This window comes from Apus apus, chromosome 3, assembly GCF_020740795.1.
Source record: "Apus apus isolate bApuApu2 chromosome 3, bApuApu2.pri.cur, whole genome shotgun sequence".
In the NCBI taxonomy this organism is placed as follows: Eukaryota; Metazoa; Chordata; class Aves; order Apodiformes; family Apodidae; genus Apus; species Apus apus.
The window spans coordinates 32,645,680-32,670,590 of NC_067284.1; the positions used below are offsets into that span (position 1 = coordinate 32,645,680).

The 24,911-nt window shown below is 38.4% G+C and overlaps 1 protein-coding gene across 2 annotated transcripts in view; it reads left to right on the forward strand.

Moving 5' to 3' along the window:
• Nucleotides 1-248: 248 nt before the first annotated feature.
• TAF1B (TATA-box binding protein associated factor, RNA polymerase I subunit B) overlaps nucleotides 249-24,911 on the forward strand; it is a 50,657-nt gene continuing 25,994 nt past the window's right edge. For both annotated transcript variants that reach the window (XM_051613750.1, XM_051613751.1), the window contains exons 1-8: nucleotides 249-318; nucleotides 1,086-1,181; nucleotides 1,653-1,740; nucleotides 3,584-3,681; nucleotides 3,973-4,068; nucleotides 4,716-4,848; nucleotides 8,615-8,771; nucleotides 15,461-15,560. In XM_051613750.1, the coding sequence (XP_051469710.1) occupies nucleotides 298-318; nucleotides 1,086-1,181; nucleotides 1,653-1,740; nucleotides 3,584-3,681; nucleotides 3,973-4,068; nucleotides 4,716-4,848; nucleotides 8,615-8,771; nucleotides 15,461-15,560 (789 nt within the window). In that variant the 5' untranslated portion in view covers nucleotides 249-297. The remainder of the gene's footprint in view (nucleotides 319-1,085; nucleotides 1,182-1,652; nucleotides 1,741-3,583; nucleotides 3,682-3,972; nucleotides 4,069-4,715; nucleotides 4,849-8,614; nucleotides 8,772-15,460; nucleotides 15,561-24,911) is intronic.

Sequence of the window (24,911 nt, forward strand, 5' to 3'; positions counted from 1 at the left end):
AAATCATCAGTTTCCCCTCGTTCAAGGATCTCCCACCGCTTTACACAGTTACATGAGTTCTTCTGGCCGCCTTTGGCTGTACCGGCAGCAGCTCCCGGCAGCCCCGCACGGCCCGGCCGGGAGCAGCCCCGCGCACCGCGGCCGGGAGCAGCCCCGCGCACCGCAGCAACCAGGCGGGAGGTGCCCGGCCCCGCGGCGGCCCCGGAACGCAAACGCCGGGGCTGCCGTTTCCAGGCCGGCCCGCAGAGCCGGCGCTCGGCGCGGTTGCCATGGGGTGGGCCCCGGGGCGCTGCCGCCATGGACGAGGAGGAGGCCACGGTGCGGGCCGGGCGGCTCCGCGGCGCCGGGAGCGGTGGGGGCGGCCGGTTTCGCCGGGCCGCGGGAGGCGCCGGGCCGGGCCGGGCCGGGGGGCGAGCGGAGGCGCCGCGGGGCGCTGCCCCGGCCCGGCCCGGCCCCGCCTGCCGTCCCGCCCGCCGGGCAGCGCCGCGGCCCCGAGGAGGCGGGGGGCGAGGCCCTGCCCGGGCGCTCCGGGCTGGCGGCCCCGGCGCTTCGTGCCGGGCGGTGGGGCCAGGGGTGGGCCCGGGCCCCGAGGGCACTCGCTGCCCGTCCCCAGCACGTTCGTGTCTGGGGTCCCTGAAAAACGCTTCGGTTTTATCTGTTGTTCTCTCCTTCCCCCTCCGGTTTCTCTGGGAGGTCCCTCTTTCCCCCAGTACGTCTCTTCACCCACTTTCCCCCGTTGCGTGTTTCTTCAGTGTTGCGGAAACGAATTTTACTTTCTTGTCTATTTGATGCCGCTACTTCCTGTCTGATAGTGCGTTTTTTGAAGCCGTGTCACGTGCGGATCATTACTCCCCTTCTGATGATCACACACAGGAGAGCTGCTGCTTGCCAGCTAAAATTACTTGTGCAGTTACCTCTGACTGATAACAACTGCTGTGATTACTTGTTACCAACCAGAGCTAACGTACAGGGCATAACTATCCGATGCATAATCTCAAAGCCATGCAGCAGCCTAGTGATATTACCATTTGTTTTACTTCAACGCCTGTGACAGTGTTGTTTTGTTGTTGTTGTTTTCCTTTTAGAGAGATTTCAATGAACGCTGTGCCCAGTGTTCAGAAGTGAACTGGGGTCTCGCTGATGGCAGATTTTATTGCAGATCTTGTCACAATGTTACTGAGGTAAAAAGCTAAGCTACTGGCCTTGGAAAAGGTTCCTTTTGATTGTTTCTTGATTGTATATTAAGAAGGCTAGATTTTTCCCCTTGGCATTAGGCATTGAAGGCAGCACTGTGGTTCCTCCTTTTTCATGTTGTAATGTCCCTTGAAATCACAACATTTTAAATGAACTGTCTTGAGATGCTGTGTTGGTGTAGCTGTGGTGCTGTCTAGATACCTTAGAAGTGTTGCCTGGGTCTTGCTGCACTTCAGTACACTACCATGTAGGCAAACCCTGAGGCACGTCACTTGTATGTCCAGGATAGTAATTCTCTGGTTTTGCAATTTCTGAGTAAAAAGTTGAAAATGTCACCCTTTAGTTTAGGAAATTCAAACAAGTTTCTCCATTATGTTTTATGATGGGACAATCTATGCGTATTAGGCCTGGTTTTTTTTTGGTTTCTTTTCTTGCTAAGACATATTTCTGTTTTGCAGAGAACTAGAGAAGTTGTAAATGCTGATTTTGTTTCTAATACAAGAGTCCAAACAATATCCAAAGGTTTAAGAAAGCAGGAAAAAAATGGTATGTATGATCTCTTTGTATTTTGTCAAAGGGTGGCTGTCCAGCCAGGGTTCATCTGGACTATTGTATCTTTGACAGTGGCCAAATGCAGACAGCTTGGGAAGACTGTAAGAACAGGAAGGAAATACACCCTTCAGTGTTGCCAGAGCCTTCAGTGGTCACCTTGAGTGACTTCCTGAGCCACAGGTGATCCCTGTGAGGCTGGTGGCGTTTTGGTATTTCTTGCATTGAACAGAACTATATATTACTTATTGCCACCTTTGATTTGTGGAAGCCAGTACTCACTGAAGATACAGGTGGCATGCATTTATGTGTGGCAATCCCTTTGTTTCTTCCCTGTGATGGCTATCGCAAAACCAGGAAAAGTTGTCTCTTTGAAAGTGAGATGTGGTGGTCCAGCTCTTAAGAGTGTCAGTCTGGCTTACATTACAGGTACTTGGCCCTGTAACCTACATGGAGAGGATTTTATGCTGTTACAATAGCTAAACCAATAGTACAACTTTCACCCAGAGTAATTTCTATGCTTTTAATTTCATTATTCAGAAGAACAGTTGTCATTATGCATGATGATCTATGCTGTAAGGATGTTATGGTAAGGCTGCTGCTGGGGCTATGTGTGTATTCTGGGATGGCTGGATAGATCTTTTACTGCTGTGGCCACTTCCAAAAAGCAAGAATGCATTACCATGCTAAGTGAAGCACAGGGCTGGTTATCTCTATCTCTGATACACTGACCTATCTTCACTGTACTGTGGTGACAGTGGATTACTACATTCCTTTGAAAAGAACAATTGTGGGGAGGCAAAGGGAGGAGTGAAAACAGGAAGAACCTCAAAACCTTCCTTTGTCTTTATCCTGTATTGCCTCTAAAGTCAGAGCTGCATACCACATCATGCTTTTTCACCTCTCTGTTGGGGAAGTCATTAGCCAGGCGTCTTAAGAAAGAAATCATCAGCTTCATACAGTCCCTTCTGTGAGTGCTGTTACATTGTACTGTGGCAGCTTATTTTCTTGCATTTATAAGAGTAAGGTGTATCTGTGGTTAACAGTTAAAGGCAACATCGTTGAAGCAGAGGAGAAGCTTTTGGCAGATAACTTCTAAGATGGTGAGATATAAGATGTGATTGGAAGGAAAAATAATGAACAGGTGTGGAGGGAATAAAAAGGAAGTTGAAAAAAGTAGAAAAAAAATTCTGAGGCAAAAGCCTGCAGAAAAGAGTTGCAAATGTGGAGAATTAAGGGTGAAAAGTAAATGTAATGCAGTCCAAGAGAATAATGAATAGACTGGAGAAGGCCCATTCCTTAATAAAGTCATGTTGTGCTGAGATTTGCTAGAAGCTCTGAATACCTGAGGAAATTTCTTTCATTTAAATGTGTATCATCCTGTGGGAGAGAATGGTGAAGAATGTGGTGATATTAGTTGGTTTTTGCCTGACTCACCAACATAATGTCTGCTGGGGTTGGGAAAGAAATGTTCATATTTCAGTTTTTGATGACAGGTTCTAAGTTATTTTAAGATTGGTCACTTAACAACCCCACTGAATTACAAATGCCACACTGGAAATTATACTGAAAAGTGTTATTCTTGGGAAATGTGTGGAGAAAAGTGCTTGTTCAGTAGCTTTTATTTTTGATTGAGATTGAATAAATGGAAGCTAATGGGAGTATTCAGTGTAGCTGGCCTATTCTCTAGGATCTAAAACTCTTTAATAGAGAGACATGTCTCTGTCTTGCTACCAAGAGAACAGAATATTAAATGGAAATAAGTATGTATAAGGTTAAAAAAACCCCAAACATAACAAACAAATAAAAAAGGCTTTTTTTCTTCTTCTTCTTTACTTAGATGGAGGCTGTGAATGGTATGTTTGTGAAGGCTTTCAGCTTATACTCAAGAAACAAGCTGAAGCTCTAGAAGCATTAGGAGTGTGTCCACAAATGAAGGTATGTAGATGTTGGTGTGAGTTGTATACACTGTGTGTGTTACAGGAGGCATTATTTTTAAATACTGTGATTTTTCAAGTGAATCAAACAACTCCCTGTCTAAAAACTTTGAGCGTATGAGAACAAGCTTAGTTTCCCTAGTAAATTTAAAACCTAGTTTATAAATCACAGTTAACAAAATCAGAGGTGAAGCATTATTCAGATTCTTGAGTCAGAAATTACGCTCTGTTTTCTCAGGAATTAGTGATCTTGTAAACTTTGTGCCAGTCACTGTCCATTTATGTTTGTCAGGATGAAATTCTGTACAATTTTTGGAGGCATTACCTTCAGAAGAGCAAACAGGCCTATTGCAGTAGACCAGCTGGGGAAACTATCAAAGCATTATCAGTAAGTGAAAAACTCAAATCCCATGAGATGTTCTGTATCTTATTAAAAAGCAACAACAGAACCTTCTTTGTTAGGGCTACCTATTTAGCTTGCATTAATGTCATTTCAGTGTGAAGGGTGTCTCCTAAACGGGACTCCATGTGTCCATTGTGTTTTTCTGTTGTGTTTTTTTTTTTCCCGTTTCAAGAAACAGATACTTCTCTGAGTGTGGAAACTGCTTATTTAAAAATACTACTTTGGCTTGGCATTATCTGCATAGTAGATATTGCCCTTATCTGTGTCTTAGTAGGTAGAGCAGAAATTACAATACAAAATGCATCATCAGCTACCATGCTTTCCTGCCTGCTGTCTTCACATTACTTATTTTGTGAAGGTTTGATTCTATGTATGGCCAAAATTCTGGTCATTGTAGCAGACTGAAATGTAATCACTAGAAATCTTTTTATCTTGAGAAATCATTTAAAAATACATTTTTGCAGGATTTCTTCATGCACTGGTGATTCATAGAGAACGTAAAAATATGAACAGTTTGGATTTAAAATTCCTTTACTGTTGATCTTGGATCTGTCATGCTTTTTTTTGTTTGTTTGTTCAGTTTGAAACAGTAAGTAACAGTAGATAATGCAATTACTTATTTCCAAAACCAGGTTTGTGATAGCAGTACTGATGTTGACAGTGACCCACAGAGACCCAGCCTTCTTCACTTGTTGTCTCTCTCTGAAAGTGAGGGGGATTTACAGACTGATTGCAGCTTTGCCTCATCAACTAGCAAGGTCTCAGGTAGGAGAAATGAATTGAACTGTCTGGAAACCATTTTTGCATTTTTTAAATATAAATAAATATATTAAAAGTGTATTCTGGTACAATTAATTGGAGGAACTGGTTGTAAAGTGTAAAGCTTTCAGTCCTATTTGCCAGTAGAGTACTTTATATTCTACTAGACATAGAAGACTTTGCCCTTCCCTTCCACCCAACCCTTACCCAAAGAGATCAAAATTGAGCAGAATCTTTAAATAAAATGGGAAATGCAGAAGGAAGTTGTATTTTATAAAAAGCTTGCTCCATGCTTCTCATTTTAGAGTGCGGGAAAATGGCTATTACATTTGCAAAGCTAGATGTTCACAAATATTATAGCTTTAAAGAACAAGCACTTGTTTAGTTAATAGTAGAGCTGTCAGTCAAAACACTGATGTTAAAAACCATTTATTTGTTCTTTTGGGGGTGGGCTATTTTTTTTCCCTATCCCATAGACATATTTAGCTTTAGTTTTTTCTTACAGTATTGATACTTCTGTATCATTTCTATCTGCATTCTTTTTAGTCCTTTCCCTATAGCCCCTTCTATCAAAAAAACCTTTGTTTAATATTCCATCAATTTCTCCTTTCTGTTCACAATATCAACTTGAAAATACTTAAGATGTTTAGCATTCTATAATTAAAATGTTGCAGAAGATTGGAGTGTTTTGTGCTACGGGGCAAGTGTGATGCCAGACAATGCTGCAGTGTCCAATAATGGCACATTTGAAATCTTTTTCTTGCCTTTTAAACTTCTAGTGGGGTTTGTTTGTTTTTTTCCTTTATTTTTTGCTTGCCTTTTCCTTCTTCGTCTGTTTCAGTGTTTCTTTTTTGCCTGTTATGTACTGTCCTCTTTATGTCCCATTTCTATTCTTCTATGGTATTGCCTGTCTACCCTCAGAAGAATGCAATTGTTTTCTTGCATATTTTTATTTCATAAAGCCCAGAAATGGTAGTAGAATAAGTTACTTGATCTGAATAATTTATTTTTTTTAAATCAAAACAGAATTAGCAAGGGGAAAAGGTGCAAAAATGGTGACAAAATTTTTTGTGAACATAATTCAAGTACCTTTCATGCTTATATATTCAAATGACCAGAGTTTCAGGTAAAGAGTCACTCACAGTGTGTTTATACATGTAGCAGATCTTGAGTGTTACACATATCTATATTATACAAAGAGGAAAGAACTGAGTGGATATTTTCCAGTGAAAATATTCCATTGATTTTTCATCCTCTTTTTGATGTCTAGGGGACTTTCTTTCTTCCTTGGTACTTGTGCCTTTTAACATTATGTTTCTTAGAGTTTTAGAACAGCGAGATAGGCCATGATCTAACACGTTCTTTGCCTGTTGTTTCAGCTTGGTTTCAACTTTAATTAGTCATACCAATTTCACCACAACTACTTGAAATGGATTAGTTCAGGAACACTGAAAATACATTTTGCTGAAGTCTAGAGAAGGGTGACAAGGCTGGTGGAGGGTCTTAGAGCACAAGCCTGAGGGAACTGGTATGGTTTAGCCTGGAGAAAAGGAGACGGAGGGGAGACCTAACACTCTGTACAAGTACCTGAAAGGAGATTGTAACAAGGTGAGGGTTGGTCTCTTCTCCCATGTGACAAGCAACAGGACAAGAGGAAATGGACTCAAGTGGTGCCAAGGGATGTTTAGAGTAGATATGAGAAGAAACTCTATAAGGGTATAAAACACTGGAATAGGCTGCCCAGAAAGGTGGTTGAGTCCCTGGAGGTGTTTAAAAGGCGTATAGATGTGGTGCTTAGGAACGCAGTTTAAGCACTGGACTTGGTACAGTAAGGTTTATGGTTGGTAGAGTTAGGCTATGGTTGGACTCAGTGATCTGAAAGGTCTTTTCCAACCATAACAATTCTGTGATTCTGTGAATTGTAGTAATTGTTTTGTGTACTGAATTTTAACACAAGTAATACTACATGTGTTCTAGTTAATTATAAATTCATGTGAAGATTCATAGGTGTCCTTTTGTGGGCTGTTTTTACTGAGCTGTTATTGCTACATCAACACCCTTTTTTCTCTATGGGGCTTGTCCATTATGCAAGCTTTTTTTTGTGTGTGTGTGTGTGAATAATAGCAAATTCTACTGAGTATAGCACTGAGATATTGCTAGAGAAGCCTATTAAACTCTTAAACTATTATATGTATGTAACTGTGTGTTGTCATGCCTTGCATAAGCTGTAAGAAATAAAAGGAAATTGTGTTCCATCATTAAGGCCACAAATATAATGAGGATTATTTTAAATTGAGTTGAATGTGAAATTAATAATGAAGCCTCAGTCATTATGCTGCCTTTAAGCACAAGTATCCATGTAAAAGGCGAAGCTGTTGACTAAAAGGATTAACTGATGTTCCTGCTTTTGTTCTCCAACGGACCTATACCTGACAGACCTCATAGGGTGCTGTCATCTAGACCCTGTCTTAGTTTGTTTGAGGTGTATGTTTGAGCCGGTTCTTTTGACCTGTTGCTGCTTCCCTAGTGCTACTGACCCCTTTTTAGGAGCCAGTAGGTGGCATCAAAGACCAATTCTGGCTCAAGAACACGATATTTGCAGGGTCTGTCTTCATATCGCATGTCAGTGGGCGCTGGACTTCTACCACTGACAACTTACAGGCTTGGCTGTCACTTGCCAGCATCACCACGGAGCTGCTGAGCTCTTTGAAGTTTTAAAGTGTCTTTTGCAGGCTGCTTGCCATGGCTCTGCAGCTCCCAGCTGGGGAGCTGTGGATTCAGCCCACACTATTCCTGTCTGAACAGGTGAACAGTCTGTGAGGAAACAGTAAGAAAATCTCTACAGAATCAGTGCTGGTATTTTGTGCTGGTGTGCTTTAAATAAAAAACATTTTCATTCGTCCTAGCTGGGTCATTATGTAGGGAAGAGAGTCTTTTTTTTTTTTTCTCTCTTCTTCCTTCCCTGAACTCCCAAGTTTCACTGCTGAAAAGGTTCCTGACTTATAAATCACTCCCCTACATTAAATTTCTCTTTGCTTCTTCTTCTAGTTTTCAGTGATTCATCTCAGTAAGGAAGTAAGGAGGTTTGGTTGCTGAGTTTTTCCTCGCCTTCTTTACCATGTGTTATATTTTGTTCTACAGGTGTTTTCTTTTTCACTGAATGTAGATACATTGTTTTAAAAGAATGCTTAGGTTTCCACAATTAGAGATTATATGGCAGATGATTACATACCTTAACCTCAGTAAATTTTCTGCAGTGTAATTCATGTTCTCGTTACAGTCCTGACTGTGAAGTTTAAAATTTTGTGTTTTAATCTCCAACTTCAAGGTACTAAGCACATAAAATTTTCCTTTGTTTCCCCTCTGTTCCCTTATCTCTCAAATGGAAAATAGTATGTCTGGCTCATAATTAGTGTAAGTTCCATGTTGTATAGGAGTTAATGTTCTTCTAGAACTCCAGGTTTAAGTCTAGTTCCCAACAAAAGGTCTGTTTTGATCTCTTCATACGATCCAGTGTCTTAGTCAAGTGAAGTGGCAGTTTATGAAACAGGCTGTCATCTCATGTCATCCTAGATGAATACATTTGAGTTAAGCTGTTTAGTAGGAAAGTATACAAACTACCAAATTACTCAAAGTAACTATTTCAAAATATTACTAGTTGCTGAACAAGAGTCCTTCTGTGTTGCTTTATCTTGTTTTCTATATGCCATGCAGCGTGTGTATATCATGTTAATTACTATTTTTTCTTTTCTGTTTTTAACATAAACCCAAGAAAGCACCTCTGTGTGCTCTGGATCCGTAGATGGTAGCTTGTATTTAATGAAGAACCAAAAGGAGAAACTGAGGATGACGATGCCAATGACTCTTTCATTTTGTTACATGGCGTTACTCTGGTTGAGAGAACCAATGACATTATCTGATCTCTTAAGGTATGAATAGTCTTAACTGAAATAGTTGTTGCTTTTGTAAATAATACATTTAAACAATATAGATCTATACCATTGTCCTCTTACCAATTTGCTCAGATGTATTGAGAAGTGCTCTTTATTTAGTTGTCTTTTCTATGGTGTAATAATTTGTTCTGCTACTTTTGGAGAATATTATTTTCTGTTGCTTACAGTGGATCCCAAAGACCTGTAAGGGAGGTGGTTTTGGAACTAATGAAGTTTTTATTCTTCTCTTTGAAAATTTCTTTAAATTCGTTGGAGGTGTGTATGGTCACACTTCTGCTATTTTTGCTGTTGTCAACATGCCAGAATGAAATGAGTAAACATTCTCCAGGAGTTAGGTCGTTGTCATCATACAAACAATACCAGCAACATACAGTGATCTGAAAAGTAGCTAAGTAGCTTCACACAATGGAGTTTGGCACAGATATTAATATAGGAATTCCCTTTTTTTTTTTTCCTTCACATCTTTGTAATTATCAGAGTTCAGAGTAACGAAGCTTTTGATACAGTAGAGATAAAATGTTCTAATAGCAGGGTTTGATGCTAAGTGGGGACCGTCAAACTATTGCTGACAAAGCAGTTCCCTTCTCCCCTCTACGAGCCTATGAACACACTCCTTACTCCTAAGCCTGTCAGCGTTTAAGAGGTGTTTGGGCACTGCCTTAACAACATGCTTGAACTTCTGGTCAGCCTTTAATTGGTCAGGCAGTTGGACTACATGTTCCTCATAGGTCCCTTCCACCTGCAATAGTTCATTCTACTTAAGGAATGAAAAATAATTCAACTTTTCTTGTTAGCAATAAATATTTTAAATCAGGCCCAAATAGCTTAAATTCAGGAATTTCTAGATCTTAATTGGAAGATAATTTGTATACTGGTACTCCTTTTTTAACAAGTGTTGAAGTACTGGTTATTCCTGAAAAGATGCAGGAAAAAATGTTCCTTTGCCAAAATTTAAGGAACAGGAAGACTTGAGTAACTGTACGTTGGCAATTCCAATTGCAAGCTCAGACAAAATAAAGGGAAAAAAAATTTCAAAATTCAGTTGATATGGTAGATTTCAGTTGTTTATTTTTCAGATATATAACCTATGAGCTAAAAGGCAGGGCAGTGATTATACCATCCCCCATCTGCAGTGCGAATGAGTAGTACTGTTGCTCAAACTGTGGTGAATGCAAGGGACGTTTACCCAAGAGCCTGTTCCATCATGATCTCTCTCCCCTGCTGTCCCAGCTTCCACCTGCACTTCTCTAGCTTTGTTCAAGCTTTCTGAGAAGGATGGGTATTAAGAGCTCACTTTTCTGCGAGTACTTTCTGAAAAGGTGAGGTTTGTATGTCTTGAAGTACAGTAGTGAATACTAGGTAATTTATTTCTATGTAAAACAATGTTTAACCCTTTGATTTAACCTTAGGGGGTGGCAATTACCTTCATCAATCAGAATTGCACAAACCATTGCATATTTGCATAACTGGATATGCTGTTGTATAAAAGATGCTTGTAAAGTGGTCATCAAAATGCTTAATTCACACTAGCACCCTGCAGTACAAAAATATTTATTGAGTGGATTAAGAAACAGTAAAAATCAAAAGTAGTTTTCACTAACAGTGATTTCAATAAGAAGATTTATTACTGACTAGTATGTTCCTAAGGAAATTCTGTAGGAGTCAGAACTACCATAACATATTCTGTGTTATTTACAATTACTAGAAAATTAATATATAAATCCTGTCTGATAGTATTTGTATATTACAAAAATCCAATGAGTAAATTACAATTACTGAGAGAGAGCAAATGTTCCATAGTAAGAATTATTGCTTGGCCCATCCTGTTTAGAGAGAAAAATTAATAATGAAATATCTACTCTCTGGTTACTGTATCTGGGAGATTGTCTCTGGAAAGCATGTGGGGTCATACGAGGCAAATGCTTCCTCAGAAGTTCCTGTCTTAGTATGATGGTGTGGTTTGGATAAAACGAACAATAACAATTAAAAAAAACAACAACTGCTGAAGTCAACGAATAAGACAAATGGTAGATTGTGTTGTTTGCATATTAATGGTATATTGTTGTATTTGGCACTTCAAAAATTGGGAACTGCATAAAAGATCCAGGAAAATTGTTCAGAGCCTGGAGGACATCCTTTGTATTGAGACCCTTAAGAGATTTGCACATTTGCTTGAAAAGATTTAGAGAAAACATGGAAACAGTCCAAAAAGCTGGAAAAAGAGAGAAAAAATGTTAAGTACCAAATATAGCACAGAAAGGCACAATGAGAAATTAAAAATTGGAAATTGAAATAAGATTATTTGAGTAAGAAGGTATCATTTACTAAGATACAATTTATGGTGTAATACTTTGAAAAGTGAGTAAATCAGAATGATTCCTTGACTTTAAATGCACTGAACATGTGAACTGAATTAAATACAGAAAGTTACGTTTAAAATAATGTAATTTGTATTGCAAAGTTTTACCATGATACGATAGTTATATAAGACCATAATTACATTGTCATGCTTCCCTCCCTACCCTTAAGGTCTTTACCTTTCACAAGTTTGATGAAGGGGAAAGAATTTTAAATTGTATGAACTACCATAAAGTACTTGTTTTCTAACTTCTGAATATTTAAGTCAAAAAAAAATCAGACAATGTTCACATTTTTGCATGCATTAAGATACACAGATCAAAATAGCGACAGACCAGAGATGAAAACTATGCAGAGAAAGCATGAAGTATTCAGCACTACCTTTTAAATCTTTCTAGGCAAATTGTTTTATTTAAACCAGCTGAATTGCAGTTGTGCATAAAATTCTGCCCTGTTTTTTTCCTCAGTTTGGTTTTCTCACTACCCTGAAGTCAGCTGACTACTGCTCCTCCCTTGTGATACATGCTTAGGCAATCTGCCAGCTTTTAGAGGATTTACAACACCAAAAATATATTCCTCCTTGCTACTTGACACACTTAGCAGAAAAACACTATAATTACCTCCTCTGACAGGGACATTTTGGTTTTAAAATAACATTTTTAACAACTGCCTACTCAAGTCTGTGCAGCACATCAAATCCTTTTCTATTCTGAATAGTCTCACAAGATTCAATATGCTGTATGTTATTTATCTAAATAATAAAATTGTTGGCGTGTGGATGAAGTTTCAAGATGCTAGACTTGGAGATTGTGAGAACTAATGTGTTTCAGATGAGGTTATATGGAGCTGTGCTGGCAAGACTAAACTTGTAATCAGTTTGTAGCATTACTACGTGGCTTTAACAGATGCATCATTTCCTTGTAGCATTCAGAGGGCCTAGGATTGTTTTTTATACTTGTACCTTACTAATGTATGCTGCTGCTGTAATTAAAAAGGATATGGACTGTTTACTGTGTCTGCCAGTCAAGTTTTTAAGCATATCACTGATACAATGTGGTCTTACAAGTGTTTTGATCATCTGTCTGTTTAATGAAAGGATTGGCGGAACAGCAGAAGAAACTGTTCTGAAGTGCTGTTCCAAAAATGGGCTTTTGGAGTAAGTGTTAAAAACCTGAATCACCAGCATATTGTATTCATAACAGGATATTTATGCTGCTTCATATATTTTTAGAATGTAAAAAGAACTCTTAACCTGAGAGAGAACAGCATTTCTTTTGTATGGAGACATTAATTTCAAGCTAGGAAAGATGTAATTATTTTTTAAATAGTTGCAGTGTTCCTACGTGGTACAACCAAGTTGTTGTAAACTTTCTTTTTCAAAAGCCTTTTTGATGGACATTGCTTGTCTCTTGCAGTGTAACAATGTGGCTCCCTTGTCACTTTTTTTGTTGCTGTGGTCATGCATAAACATTCCTGCCCCTTCTCTTACCCTGGGTACTAGCATCCAGTTATGGTATATTAGTTGAAAGAAGTAGAGTTGCAGAAATCTAATTTTGCAAAATAAAGTGTCACCAGACATTTTAGCGACGGTTAATTTACTTCACCACGGTCCCTTTTTGCCTTGTCCTGGCAATAATGTTCCTGCAGTCAGCTGAGTCTGGAAATCTGTCTGGTTGAAATCAAACCCTGGAAAACAAAAGATTAGTTCTCAATCTAATCCTCTGTCTGAAAAGTCACACAAGTGCTTTTGTCAGCAGGGAGGAGTGTGTGGCAGAGGACTGAAGGGTGGGATTTCCCATTTCAGAGGCAGCAAGTTATTAGAGTGGTTTGACTCAATCACCATTACACCACACCCGAAGGAAGGTCTTGGTTGTTTGTCCTCTTCCAGCTGTTGCTGTGCTGGCTCAGGAGGTTGCTGCTCTTGGTGTCTTGGTACCAGCTCTTCAGATCTGACAGCTAATTGTGTGATTGCACCTTAATACATGTCAGCCAAAGCTTATCATAAGCTAAGCCAGTAATGGGTCACTGTTGCTGAAAGAGGAAGGTCTTGCTTCCCTTCTCTCCTCCTGCCTGTGTGATGCATCCCGTTCTGTCTGTCGACTCTTGCACTTTTGGAGCCATCTGTTAGCCTCCTCAGTTCATTTATTGAAACTGGATGATGGACAGGCTTTTGCTGTTGTTGAGTTACATTTGTGGAAGATGATGATGAGGGATAGGAGCATTGAGCCAGACAAGGAGGAAGTATGGACTGGTTAAGCTTTTAGGTTGTCTTAATCCATTTTGTGAAACCATCCCTCAAATTTAAGTTTTTTCAATTTAGTGCAGCCGACCTTTACTAAAATGAGCTAAGGAGCTGTCATGCATGCTTATCAGCAGATCATGCAGGTTGGCAAGGACAAGCAACTGGTGCTGGGTTTGGATGATAACCTCACTGAGTAGGTGGAGCAGTGCACATCTCCACTCAGAGTGTGGAAATGCTGTTTGCACTGGTTGAGGAGAGCTGCTGAAATTTCATTATCAAAATGTACATCACACAATTTGATTAGAAAGGATTGTGCAGTGACATTTACCTCTCCATTTAAAAGACCAATATGCAGAGCTTCCGAATAAAAAGTATTGGGCAATGTGATTTTTCAGGTTGCTATTATTTTTCAGAAGTCATTATAAATGATTGGTTAATTCTAACAGAGAGTTTGGATTAAGAAATGCGCTTTTCATTTTGATTCCAGTTTGAGTTACATTTTTTAATTAAACTGAAAATTCACTAAGAGTGTTTTGTTTTGTTTAATAGGATGTAACTATAAAACTTTGAAGTAACTAGCCTTTAAGTAGAAGTTTAGTCAGTTTCAATATATATGCACCATGTAGAATGCAACAAGTGGTGATTAGGACACTGGACTGGGAGAAGGAAGGTGTGAGCTTGGGAATTGCTGTAGGCTCAGGAGAGATGTGAATCCTCCTCAACAGTGGCTGCTCAGTCTGTGAAGACATAGTTCTGCCTTATTTTTGGTTTGTTGATTTTGTTTTGTTTTGCTTTTTCTCCAGACACCTTTTGAATGAAAGTGGCAGATTACTGTGTTTTATGTGGAACTCAGTGTTTCAAGTTGCGGAATTGGATCTAGCTAGTGATTGAAACGTTTAGGTACTGCCCTACACTGGGGGCAGATGCAAAGTCCAGCCTTACAACCACTGCAGGAACACAGGAGGGACTTCCAGACTTCATAGACTGAGAAGTTACTAATGTATGTAGCAAGATCAGAGAGAAACTGTGAGATAACACAGTTAGCAGGAGAGAAAATTGTTCTAGAATCTCTAAAATTATTTAAAGAACAGGGTCTTCCTGGTTTGAAATGATAACTTATTCCAGTTTAATGTACTCTTTTAAAAAAAACTGTTTTGAAGAAGAGGAGGCAGGAAGGCAGTTCTATGGGAGACCACTTAATGTGCTTTAATCTAGAGTGGGAGTCATGTCTGTTCCCTTGTAAGGATCCATTCTTGTTCAGTGCTTTATTTGCCTGTTGTGAATGTTGGCTAAAATGTTAGATAAAGAGCAGGGGTTTGATGTGGTGGTGACTTTTTATTGGTAGCTATTGTTAAGTCCGGTCACACACAGGCACACACAGACACACACACACGTGAAAAAGTCAAGAAAAATCTTAAATAATACTTTCAACCACTTACCAAAGCCAGTTTTTAAAAAAAAATGCATTACTTGGGTGCAAATAAAAAATAAATGAGTTTGTATTTATTAGTATACAAAATAATTTCTATTCATACCTGAATAATACTTAAAAAATAATCAGAATACAGGTGTAATTAATAAGGTTTCAGTTCTGTGTCTCTCCTCATAGTTCTGTGACTTTCCTCCCTACCACATTACCTGACTCTAACTCCTCCAGCAGAAAATGTATGTTTTGAAAGTAAAATTTACTTAAAGCTTTAGAATTCTGAAAAAAAAAATAATTCCGTGCCATTCAAAGGAGGCTTAAAGCAGTTTTAGAAATGCAGTAGCTGAAGAATGTGCAGAACAAACTCCGTATCAGCATGTTGAATGTAAACTCACTGCCATAACATTGTCATTTGTCAGTCATACCTGTGCTTGAACTTAAAGGGCTGTTAAATGATTGAACTGGCTTTTGTCCTGTAGAGCATTCAGGGGTGTGTAACTTCAGATAGAATTGCTTAGACAGTATAATACTCATTTTATTTCAAATCAGAAGTTGATTTGTGTATTAATTTTAGAAGAAGCATCTGCTTTTGTCATACTAGATATTATTTTGACTTGGTTTTCATTTTTTTTAATGCAGGTTTGTTGTTGAAGGTCATATTCCATATCTGAATGTTTTTGAGCATTTTCCGGAGAAGATGAAGTTATGTGGACTTGATCTTAAGATCTTTTGTGTAGAGGTAATTTTTTTCTTAAAGAGAAAGATTGAAAAAAAAAGACCAAAACCTAGTTGTCTTATACTATTTAAATTTCTTTGGTTACTGTAGTGATTAAATTTATTAAATCTGTTCCTATGTTGTAGAGCTCATGCTTCACATTATTGGAGCCTGTGCAGAAACCAGTGCACTCTGTGACTTGGAGTGCTTTAATCTTTAACCAGTCTTATTAATCTGATTACCTAAGTTAAAATGAAATCAGTTAATACTTGTGGAGAAAAAGGTATTCAGAACTGCTCTTGGAACACTCAGAGATAGGATTTGGCTTCACATCTAAGGGCAATATATTATCCTTTTTGGTGCTTATTTGAAGTATCCCTTGAATTTGTCTGTAATTTCATGTTATTTTCATAAATTATTATTTAGACGTTATCTCTTGTACTGTTTCTTGCTGCTCTGGTTGAAATACATCAAACCTGGAATCTACATAAGGGGTTACAGCCCTTCTAGAAGCTGAACAGTGATGGGCAGTTTTGAGTAAAATGTAAATTTCCCTTACTTAAGGTTATTATGTATTGTGGTAATGATTGCCCAGTGGTGTTTGCGTTGCATAAAAAAAAAAAATGTTGTTATGGATTTTTAAAGTGTGCAAATAATATCTCAGGTTTTAAGAGCAGAAAGCAATTCTGCATGCAGGAAAAGCTGGGGTTTTGTCTGCTGTGAGGTGTTTGTAGCCCGAGACTTTGGTGATGATGTTGCAAATACTGTTACGACTCTCAAGTATGTAGCTTATTCAGCAAGTCCTGAGTGGTTCAGAAGCTCATGTGTAGCTTTATATATACATATATATACCATTGCTATCTGGTCGGGATAAATAATAACCAATACCTCAACTTTTAAAAATCAGGAAATGAATTTAATATTAAACCTTCTGATTCCTTTTTCTGTCTTAGATCTTTCCTAAGTAGAAAAGATAATGTCAGTTTGAAATGTGTATGTAAACTTTTTTAAAAAACCTCTTAATTCTAAGTCTGTCTCTCCTTTGCCTCCATCATCCTTTAGAGATGTTTTTGTTTCTCAAAAATGGTTACATAGAATTCGTATTCTGTCCTGATTAAATGAAGTAATCTCCTCCCTCACTTGTACAAGTCACACACAAAATTTTGGTATTAATTGCAGCTGTAAAACTTGTACTGTGCCTCAAAGTGGGAGGTCTGGCTTGCAGAGAGGAGGAGACAGTTGCCCTTGGAGGATCCTACTGCTTTCTTTTGGGATGCAGCTATATCTGGCATGCAGGACTATCTGATGCCAAACCTGAAGGTTATTTTGTCAGTTCCTGCTAGCTTGCTTTCTCCTGGAGCTGTTTGGATTATTCTACTGTCCCTCCATAAGCACACTTCCACTGTGTATGGTACAATGTCCTGATGTGGGAGGAGGACTTCACAAATGGAAAGCCCCAAGTTCGTCAGTTTAATCTCATTCCACCTTTTACACAGAAAAGGAAGTCTAACCACTTCACCCTCAGTTTTAAACACTTACTCAGCATGTATCAACTTTCCTTTTTTTCACAAACTGGGAAAAAAAAACCCAAATCTGTGGGTTTTTTGTTTTGGTTTGGTTTTTTTGTTGTGGTTTGTTTTTTATACTTTTTTCATCTTAGTATTGCTTATGAGGAGTCTGTATTTATTTTGGTCTGCTATTTAGCTTACAGAAAATTGCTGATCTAAAATCTAAATTGGTGTAACTTTTGACTTCCATCTTGCTTGTCTGTGACACTGACTCCTGTGCCCCTCACTTCCAAAGTGCAAGTAGAAATACGTGCCAATTAAGTAATCTTTTCACTTTGTTTTCATTGAGATACATAGGCAAAATTCTGTTAGCTTACTGTACATTTTGTTTTTCAGCCTTTTCAGTATTGTTGTGACGTCCTCTTTCTAGGAATATTTGCTCTCTACTTTACCTTCAATGTTCCTTTCATAATACATCCTCAGGTTTATTTAGTTTTAACACTTTTGACTACATCATTTGGCTCATAGTTTTAATAACCTTACTACCTGTTTCCTACAACTTGTAGTTCAGAACTGCCCTTGCTGCTCATTGCAGCACTGAGATTACCAATAGGTTACTCTATCTAGTTTTGACATCTGAGTTTTGAGAAGTCCAAGAGATGAGGTTATTGTCCTTGAACAGGAAGTCAGATTGCATAATACTCCATCCTGGAAATACAGGCTGCATTCTTTTCTCCTTGGTGTTCTGTATATATATTCTAAAGACAATTATCTTCAAAACCTTTATGGGATTATGACTGTTAATAACCAAGCTGGTAAGATGCTGTAATGCCATTATTTGTTGTTATTCAAGTCTGGTGAATGTAAGCTGCAAACATGATCAAAAACCTTAGTAACTGGTAGAACTATTCAATATGTCTCTTTTTTTATTATTATTATTTTGAACAGATTTTTAGTGCATGTAATTGTGTCTTGTGCTAATTTCCTGGACCCCAAACTTGAACAAAGAAGTAGTTATGTCATAGCAGCTTGAACAATTTGAAGTCATACTAAGTATCACTTTATCAGTTAAGTACAGATGAAGCCTAACTAGATAGTGCTCATCTTATATAAAAACATTGAGTGGATTAGTTTTTTCAGTAACAATTTGCCAGATACCCAAAGTATACTGAATTTGTACAAGCTTTAAGTTGTTACAGCTTTTAAAAAATAAGTGCAACAATTATTACAAGGTGAGTCACATCTACTTTCTAACTTTCTGTGTAGTGGTGTGTGTATGTGTACATGCACAAGGATTTTTTTAATGCTTTGTCATCTAGTAGTAGTATTTCCTATGCAAGGAATGTGACTAGTTTCAGGCTTTCCTGCTGATGAACTTCTGTCCTTTGTGATACAGGCATGGAGTCCCTAACACTGACTTTTTTTTCCCTGTACTGTGTACAGTTTAGCAATTAGAGGTGGTTGCAGCATCTGTCATACATGGAGAGGCTGAGAGATCTGGGATTTTTATCACTAAGAGGGCTGAGGGGGGATTTCAGTAATGTATCGGAACACCTGACAGGTGAGTGAGTGGAAGGACAGGAGTCAATGGGCACAAACTGAAATACAGGAAATTCCATTTAAATATAAAACTCTTGTAGCGTGAGCATGATTAAATGCCGGAGCAGGCTGCCCTGAACCACTGTGGAGTCCACATCTTTGGAGATGCACAAAACCTGACTGGACACAATCCTGAGCAACTTGCTGTAGCTGACCCTGCTTTGAGCAGAGGCGTTGGACTCCACACTCTCCAGAGGTCCCTTACAACCTCAAGCATGCTATGATTCAGGTGGGATAGCATGCCTTGTATTCTATTTCACATTTTCAGTGTAGGTGGCAGATAAGCTTTTCATATTTTAGCAATGGCACATATAATAAGAAGGGCATAAGTTTTCATTCTCGCCAAACAGAACTGTATTTAAAATACCTGCCACAAAGGTTATTGTATCTGGACACCTCTGTCAGGAGGTGTGGGAGCTCTGGGCGTAACTGCCTCATAAAGACAGAGAAAAGGAGCCTCTACCTCTTCCTATCATCTTTATCATAATGTGTAACTGTTAGACACGTGTCAGGTCTGAGCTGGAGGTAAGTACTACCTCACAAGTATTTTATGAAGGATAAAAGTAGTTTATAAAAGATCTTTGGATAAAATTAGTTGTTTATCTTTCCGTTGCTCTGAGTTTCTTTTCTAAGGCTTCACTTGATTAGTCATCCTATTTATCCTTTTCTCTATTAAAATCATATGTCTCTGGTAAATGGGTTTTACCTGAATGCATGATCAGAGGATTCAAGGGGCAAACGGCAGCAACAGCAGGATGCTCCTCCTTAGTTCTTTGTTCAGAAGTATTAAGTTCCCAATACAGAATTGCAAGTTTTTGTTTTATTCTGCAAAATTTCATTTTTCTAAAACAAATATTCTCATTCCATTTGATTAACACCTTTATTTATGTATCATGAAAGAATAATATACTTAAGTTTTGTGTTTTTCTCTATGCAGGAGATCAAGTTTTTTCTTGTTTTTTGCAGTTTGTTTAACTACAGTAAGTCCCTGCTGATCTTGAGGCTTGTGCCAGTATCCCACATTTCTTTTGATGTCATCTTTTCTCTTTTAGGTGAAAGTCATCTTTGCTTCATTTTTAATGCAGAGGATATCTATTTCTTTAAAAGCCTGCTAGGGAAGGAGTTAAAACACATTTGTAAATTAGTAGTACTATGTGTAAAGTTCTGTGGCTAGTTTTCTTGCAGGTTGCTTTATTTTTATTTATAGCATCTGTCCTCCAGTGCAGCTACACAAAAAATCCCTCTTCCATTTCTGCTTGAATTACGGATACATTCTTAAGATAGGCATCCTCTATTTTGCTCTTAGGGATTTATCTTTATCCTCATATAAAACTGATTAAAGCATCCCTTTTCTCTTGAGCTAGCAACAACCTGATTATCTTTTACATCATTATTTTGTTTGTTGGTTTAAAGTTGGTTCTGCTTTGCTGTCTCAAGTTTACCTTTGGCTTTCATTTATTTTTATAAAACTAATTACTTTTTGGTGTATTTTACCATTAATGCATTGTGAATGGATTTTTTTAATGTCCAAAAATAGTTTTTGTTTCTCATATTTTAACACACACGCCAACTTAAATGTACATGTATATGTAGGTTAGCAGGTCGCTCCCATGGGTGTTGGTCAACATGATTTACTAAAGTATTGAACATAATAAACATGTCACTTTGTTGGAGTATGTGCTGTGTGGAACAGGGTAGGTGTAGTCTCATAAATGCAATTTTTGGATCGTGTTGTTCTGAAGAGCTTTGGGAATGTTTGTCTTTTTAGATGCACAAATATCTGGGCTTGGCGAGGAGCCCAATATATGACCTTTGTTAAGTTCCATTCCTCTAGCCTCTCATCCAACCTTAAAAGAATTCCTTTCTTCCTAAAAGTTATAAAGAATCTCTTTTTTTCTTCGAGGGGGCAAAGTAGGGGGAGTGGTCTTGGAGAACATTGAGCTTTGTGGGTGTTAGTTGAATTCTGTGTCCTCAAAGGCAAAAGGAACAGGTATTGACCAAATTATCCTTGCTACTTCTGCCCTGGAGTGTTATCATGAAGTAGCTTCTCTATGTAAGCCTAATTTCTTTTTTTTTTCTTTTATAATCTTAGGTGGAAGTAGCTGCACAATTCTAGATCTGTCTGAAACCTTCTGTCTTTCACAAGGCCACTTCAGTGTTGACAGTGTTGTTGATATACCTTGCTGTCTAAAAACCAATCTTTTAAATCCTTCTTTTCTTGTTTAATTATTTAATTCCATTTCTCTCTGTCTTCTTCTGTGGGTTTTTCTTAGGTTTGTGGTTTTGTTTTTATAATAATCCACTGAGTATGATTCTATCACTGCCTGTAGCAAGGAAGATACTTAGACAGCTTTGACCTTGCCATGTGGGAAAATTAATATCCAGGTTAGTTTTTTGATGTCTTTGTATACTTTTTTGGTTGTTTGTTTCCTTTACACATCCTGCCTCCAATTTAGCCATGTTAACAGAAGCACTGCTTACTTTGACCTCTGCTCAATATAATTCACCCATTTCCATCCCTAGATAACTTGATTCTTAAATAACTCCTATTATAACACTTCAGGTTTTTCCATGATACAGAAATGCTTTCTAACTTGTCCCTGATATATTTTTTTCTTTCAAGCTTAATAGCTTATCATTTTGCATTAAATTGATGTCTGTTTTTGTGTCAGATTATGCCAGTAGCTCTGGGCAGCTCTCTGTTGTCTTCAGTTTAATAAGAATTTTCATTCATGCTCCATTATGAACTGATGTTGACTTTGATGGGGAGAGTTTGAAAATAAATATTTACTGCCCTAAGAAAAGGTCTAATTTATCCAGGGTCTTCCTTTTTCTTAAAGGAACCTGTGATTGATATTGAACCATATGCATCTATAAAGTAGACAGGAAAACTCTAGCTCTTTGGAGAATGTGCCACTTCAGTGTGGAGTGTTTTATTCTGTATTTATGCTTTGGATTTATTTTCTTTGAGTTGGAGGAGTATAAACCATGCATGCATGTGTGCACATACACCCTCCCTAGCTTGAATTGTTACATTTCTTTCCTCTTTTATTTGGGAATGAAAGGCTTGCTTTAAACATTGAGAGATGATCACACTTCTCTACACGGTATGGAAAAATTCCAGTTCCTTGATTTCTGCTTTTACAGTATTCTATAGCTTGTTTTTTCTTTTTGTTCTTATCTTCAATTTATTTCTCTTTTTTCTTTTTTCTTGATTTTATTCTTGGCAGCATTTTAGTATGAGATTTTGTTGCCACATACCCTTCTGACACCTATCTTTCTGTGTTAGCTTCAATCAAATCTCACTTCTGCTGAGGATCTGAGAGATCCAGTTTCTGAGTTGAATTTGCAAAGGTATTCCTCTGCTATCAAGGATGCTTCTGTTTTTCTCCGTTGTTCTGCATGTTTTTCTTTCCAATGGAGCAGCTCTTGAATTTTGAGTAAAATTTTGAGTTATGGTCTTCCAAGGAGACTTTGTAGTAATTTTTATTTGGGTCCCCTTTAGGTATCCCATAAAGAAGGAAAAAAGAGCTGGAGCTTCAGCTGGCTCTCTCCTCTCCTGGCCTTTTGAAGGTACCTTGGCTGACAGGATATTTTTAGCTTCTATTTTTCCCATTACTATTCTATTATTTTGTTCAGGATCTGTGCCCAACTAATCATTCTGGAGTTCCTGAATCTCCCTTTTTACATTTTTTTTAAATACTGCATATTAATGTGGAGAGTCCTTTGATGTTTAGAATTTCTGAAGATCATTTTAAAAGCAAAATTTGCGTTTCAGAGAGTTCCTCAGTTATTTCCTTGAAGTTTCTTGTGTGTAAATTATCTGGGCCTCTCCTCTGTAAAATACAGTTTTATCAGATAACTGGTTTGCTTCTTTGCAGACAGTTTTTCTCTTCCTTACATATGATTTTAATGAGATGGATTTGTATTCTTTTTCCAGCTACAGAACACTTTTGTTTGTTTGTTTGTTTCATGACTTACTAATTTACCTGTGGCATTGAAATTCAGGGGGTTGGGTTTTTTTTTAGTTTCCATGCTGCTTACAGCAACTGCCTTTACCTCATGTTTCATTGCAGAATGTCTATAGTGCTATTTATTGCCTTTTTTTATCCAGGAGACTGTCCCGGATCACTATGCAGTCAAATTCCACCTCTGCTTTAAAAGGGGGATATTTTATTTATTATTTTGCCTTTATCCCATGATCCCACAATAAAAAGAGGGATATGACAGACCTGTCTGGTACTGTAGTGACCTACCAAGACTGTATTTGGAGGGGTCTGAAGCACATACTTTCATATCGAGGGACTACAGAATTTTCTGTTGTTTAACATCCTGCTTGAGAACAAGATTTAAATTCAGGATTTATATCCTTGTGCAGTACTACTCAGTGCTGGACTTCTCTTCCATGTTCATAATAATGATGTAATGTTAATAATTGGTTACAATATGCATAAATGTTGCTGAGTTTTACTGTAACAGGAAGGTGAAAGTTATCAAATCTCAGATTGAGCCCCTCTTTCTGATTCTCTTTGTTACAGGCCCTGCTACAATTTGAATACAGTCATTAATATTTGTGCTGTATAAACATTTTGTGCCTTGTGACCATCTAACAACACAGATGCTTGGTGAAAACTGGTTAAGGATGTGCCACAAAAATGTATTTTAATCAATTCAGTATTGTTCAAGCATAGTAAAAGCCGTTTTGTTTTGTAAATTTGGCTGACAAGTTAAAGTAGTTGAAGACGCTTCCTGATTTTGATTTCCCTGTGAATGTCGGGGGCAGAAGAACTGTCAGGTAGCCTGGAGGAAAACATAAAATTGGATGGTTTCTCATGGATTATGGAAAGAAGATTGCTCAACATCTTGATAGTTAGCTACTGTATACAACCAAAACTAGGACTTGGTTATAATATTCAGCTTTTGAAGCTAATTACTCAATTTTATAAGTAGTTGGGCATTCGTAATCATCTCTGCCAGCTTGTTATAAAGTGTGAGGGGGTTAATGTAATTTATGCTGGTAAGATTTGTTGAATAATTTGGCTATCTTCTGACCAGAAGTAGCATCAGTATTCATTTCAAGTTTCTTGAAAACTAATTCTGTGGATTTATGGTACTGAATAAACTGTCTGTCACTTCTGTATCTAAGTGTATTGCTTGGATTATTCTCCTTGGAAACTGCATTTTCTTGCCAGGTTCTTTGAGCTGCTTCTGTTTTATTTCCTGCAGTCGGAAGCATATCAGAAATTGATAAAGTATTTTACTGTGTTTGAAGTGCCTAAACTTGGACAGATAGGATCTTCCTTGGGAGGCTTTGAGTGGTAGCTACCTCTCACACTTACTGAGAGCATTTTCATTACAAAACTTTAATGTAGCTGGTGAAGAATGATAGATAGAGATTAACAGAGGGTCTGTTATTAGGCTATTGATGCCTCTCTCTTCTTGCCTACGCTCAGCTCTTTTCCTGGAGGGTGGGGAAGCATCTAGAGTTTGCATGCTGCTTTTGCTTACAGTGGTAATTCTTCCCACCTTGCACCAAGAACAAAGCCTAAGTACTTCATCATTCTTATGAATACAGAAGTATGTTCTCACACAATAAAGTGGATGAGCTGTGAACTTTATTGAGGCACAAGAAAGAGTGATCATAGAATTGTAGAATGGTTTGAGTTGGAAGGAACCTTAAGGATCATCTAGTTCCAAATCCCCTGCCATGGGCAGAGATGCCTCCCACTACCCCAGGTTGCTCAGAGCCCTATCTAATCTGGCCTTGAACATTTCCATTGAGGGGACATCCACAGCTTCTCTGGGAAACTTGTTTCAGTGTCTCACTCACCCTCACAGGAAGGAATTTCTTCCTAATGTCTAACCTGAATCTTCCCTCTTCCAATTTGAAACCATTACTTGTTGTCCTCTCACTCCATGCCCTTATAAAAAGTTCCTCCCCAGCTTTCCTGTAGCCCCTTCAGGTACTGGAATGCCATTATAAGGTCTCCCTGGAGCCTTCTCTTTCTCCAGGCTGAACAACCGCAACTCTCCCAGCCTGTCTTCATAGCAGAGGTGCTCCAGCCCTCTGATCATCTCTGTGGCCCTCCCCTGAACTCGCCCCAGGAGCTCCATGGCCTTACTGATGTCCATACTCAAACCATGAGGTGCTGCTCAGGGAAGGGCACTAGGTCTGTGAGGATATTACTTAGGAATGGCTGTAGAGCACACTGCTAATACCTGCCTTTCTCCAAACATAGGGTGACAGGGTGGATACTCTGTGTAAACT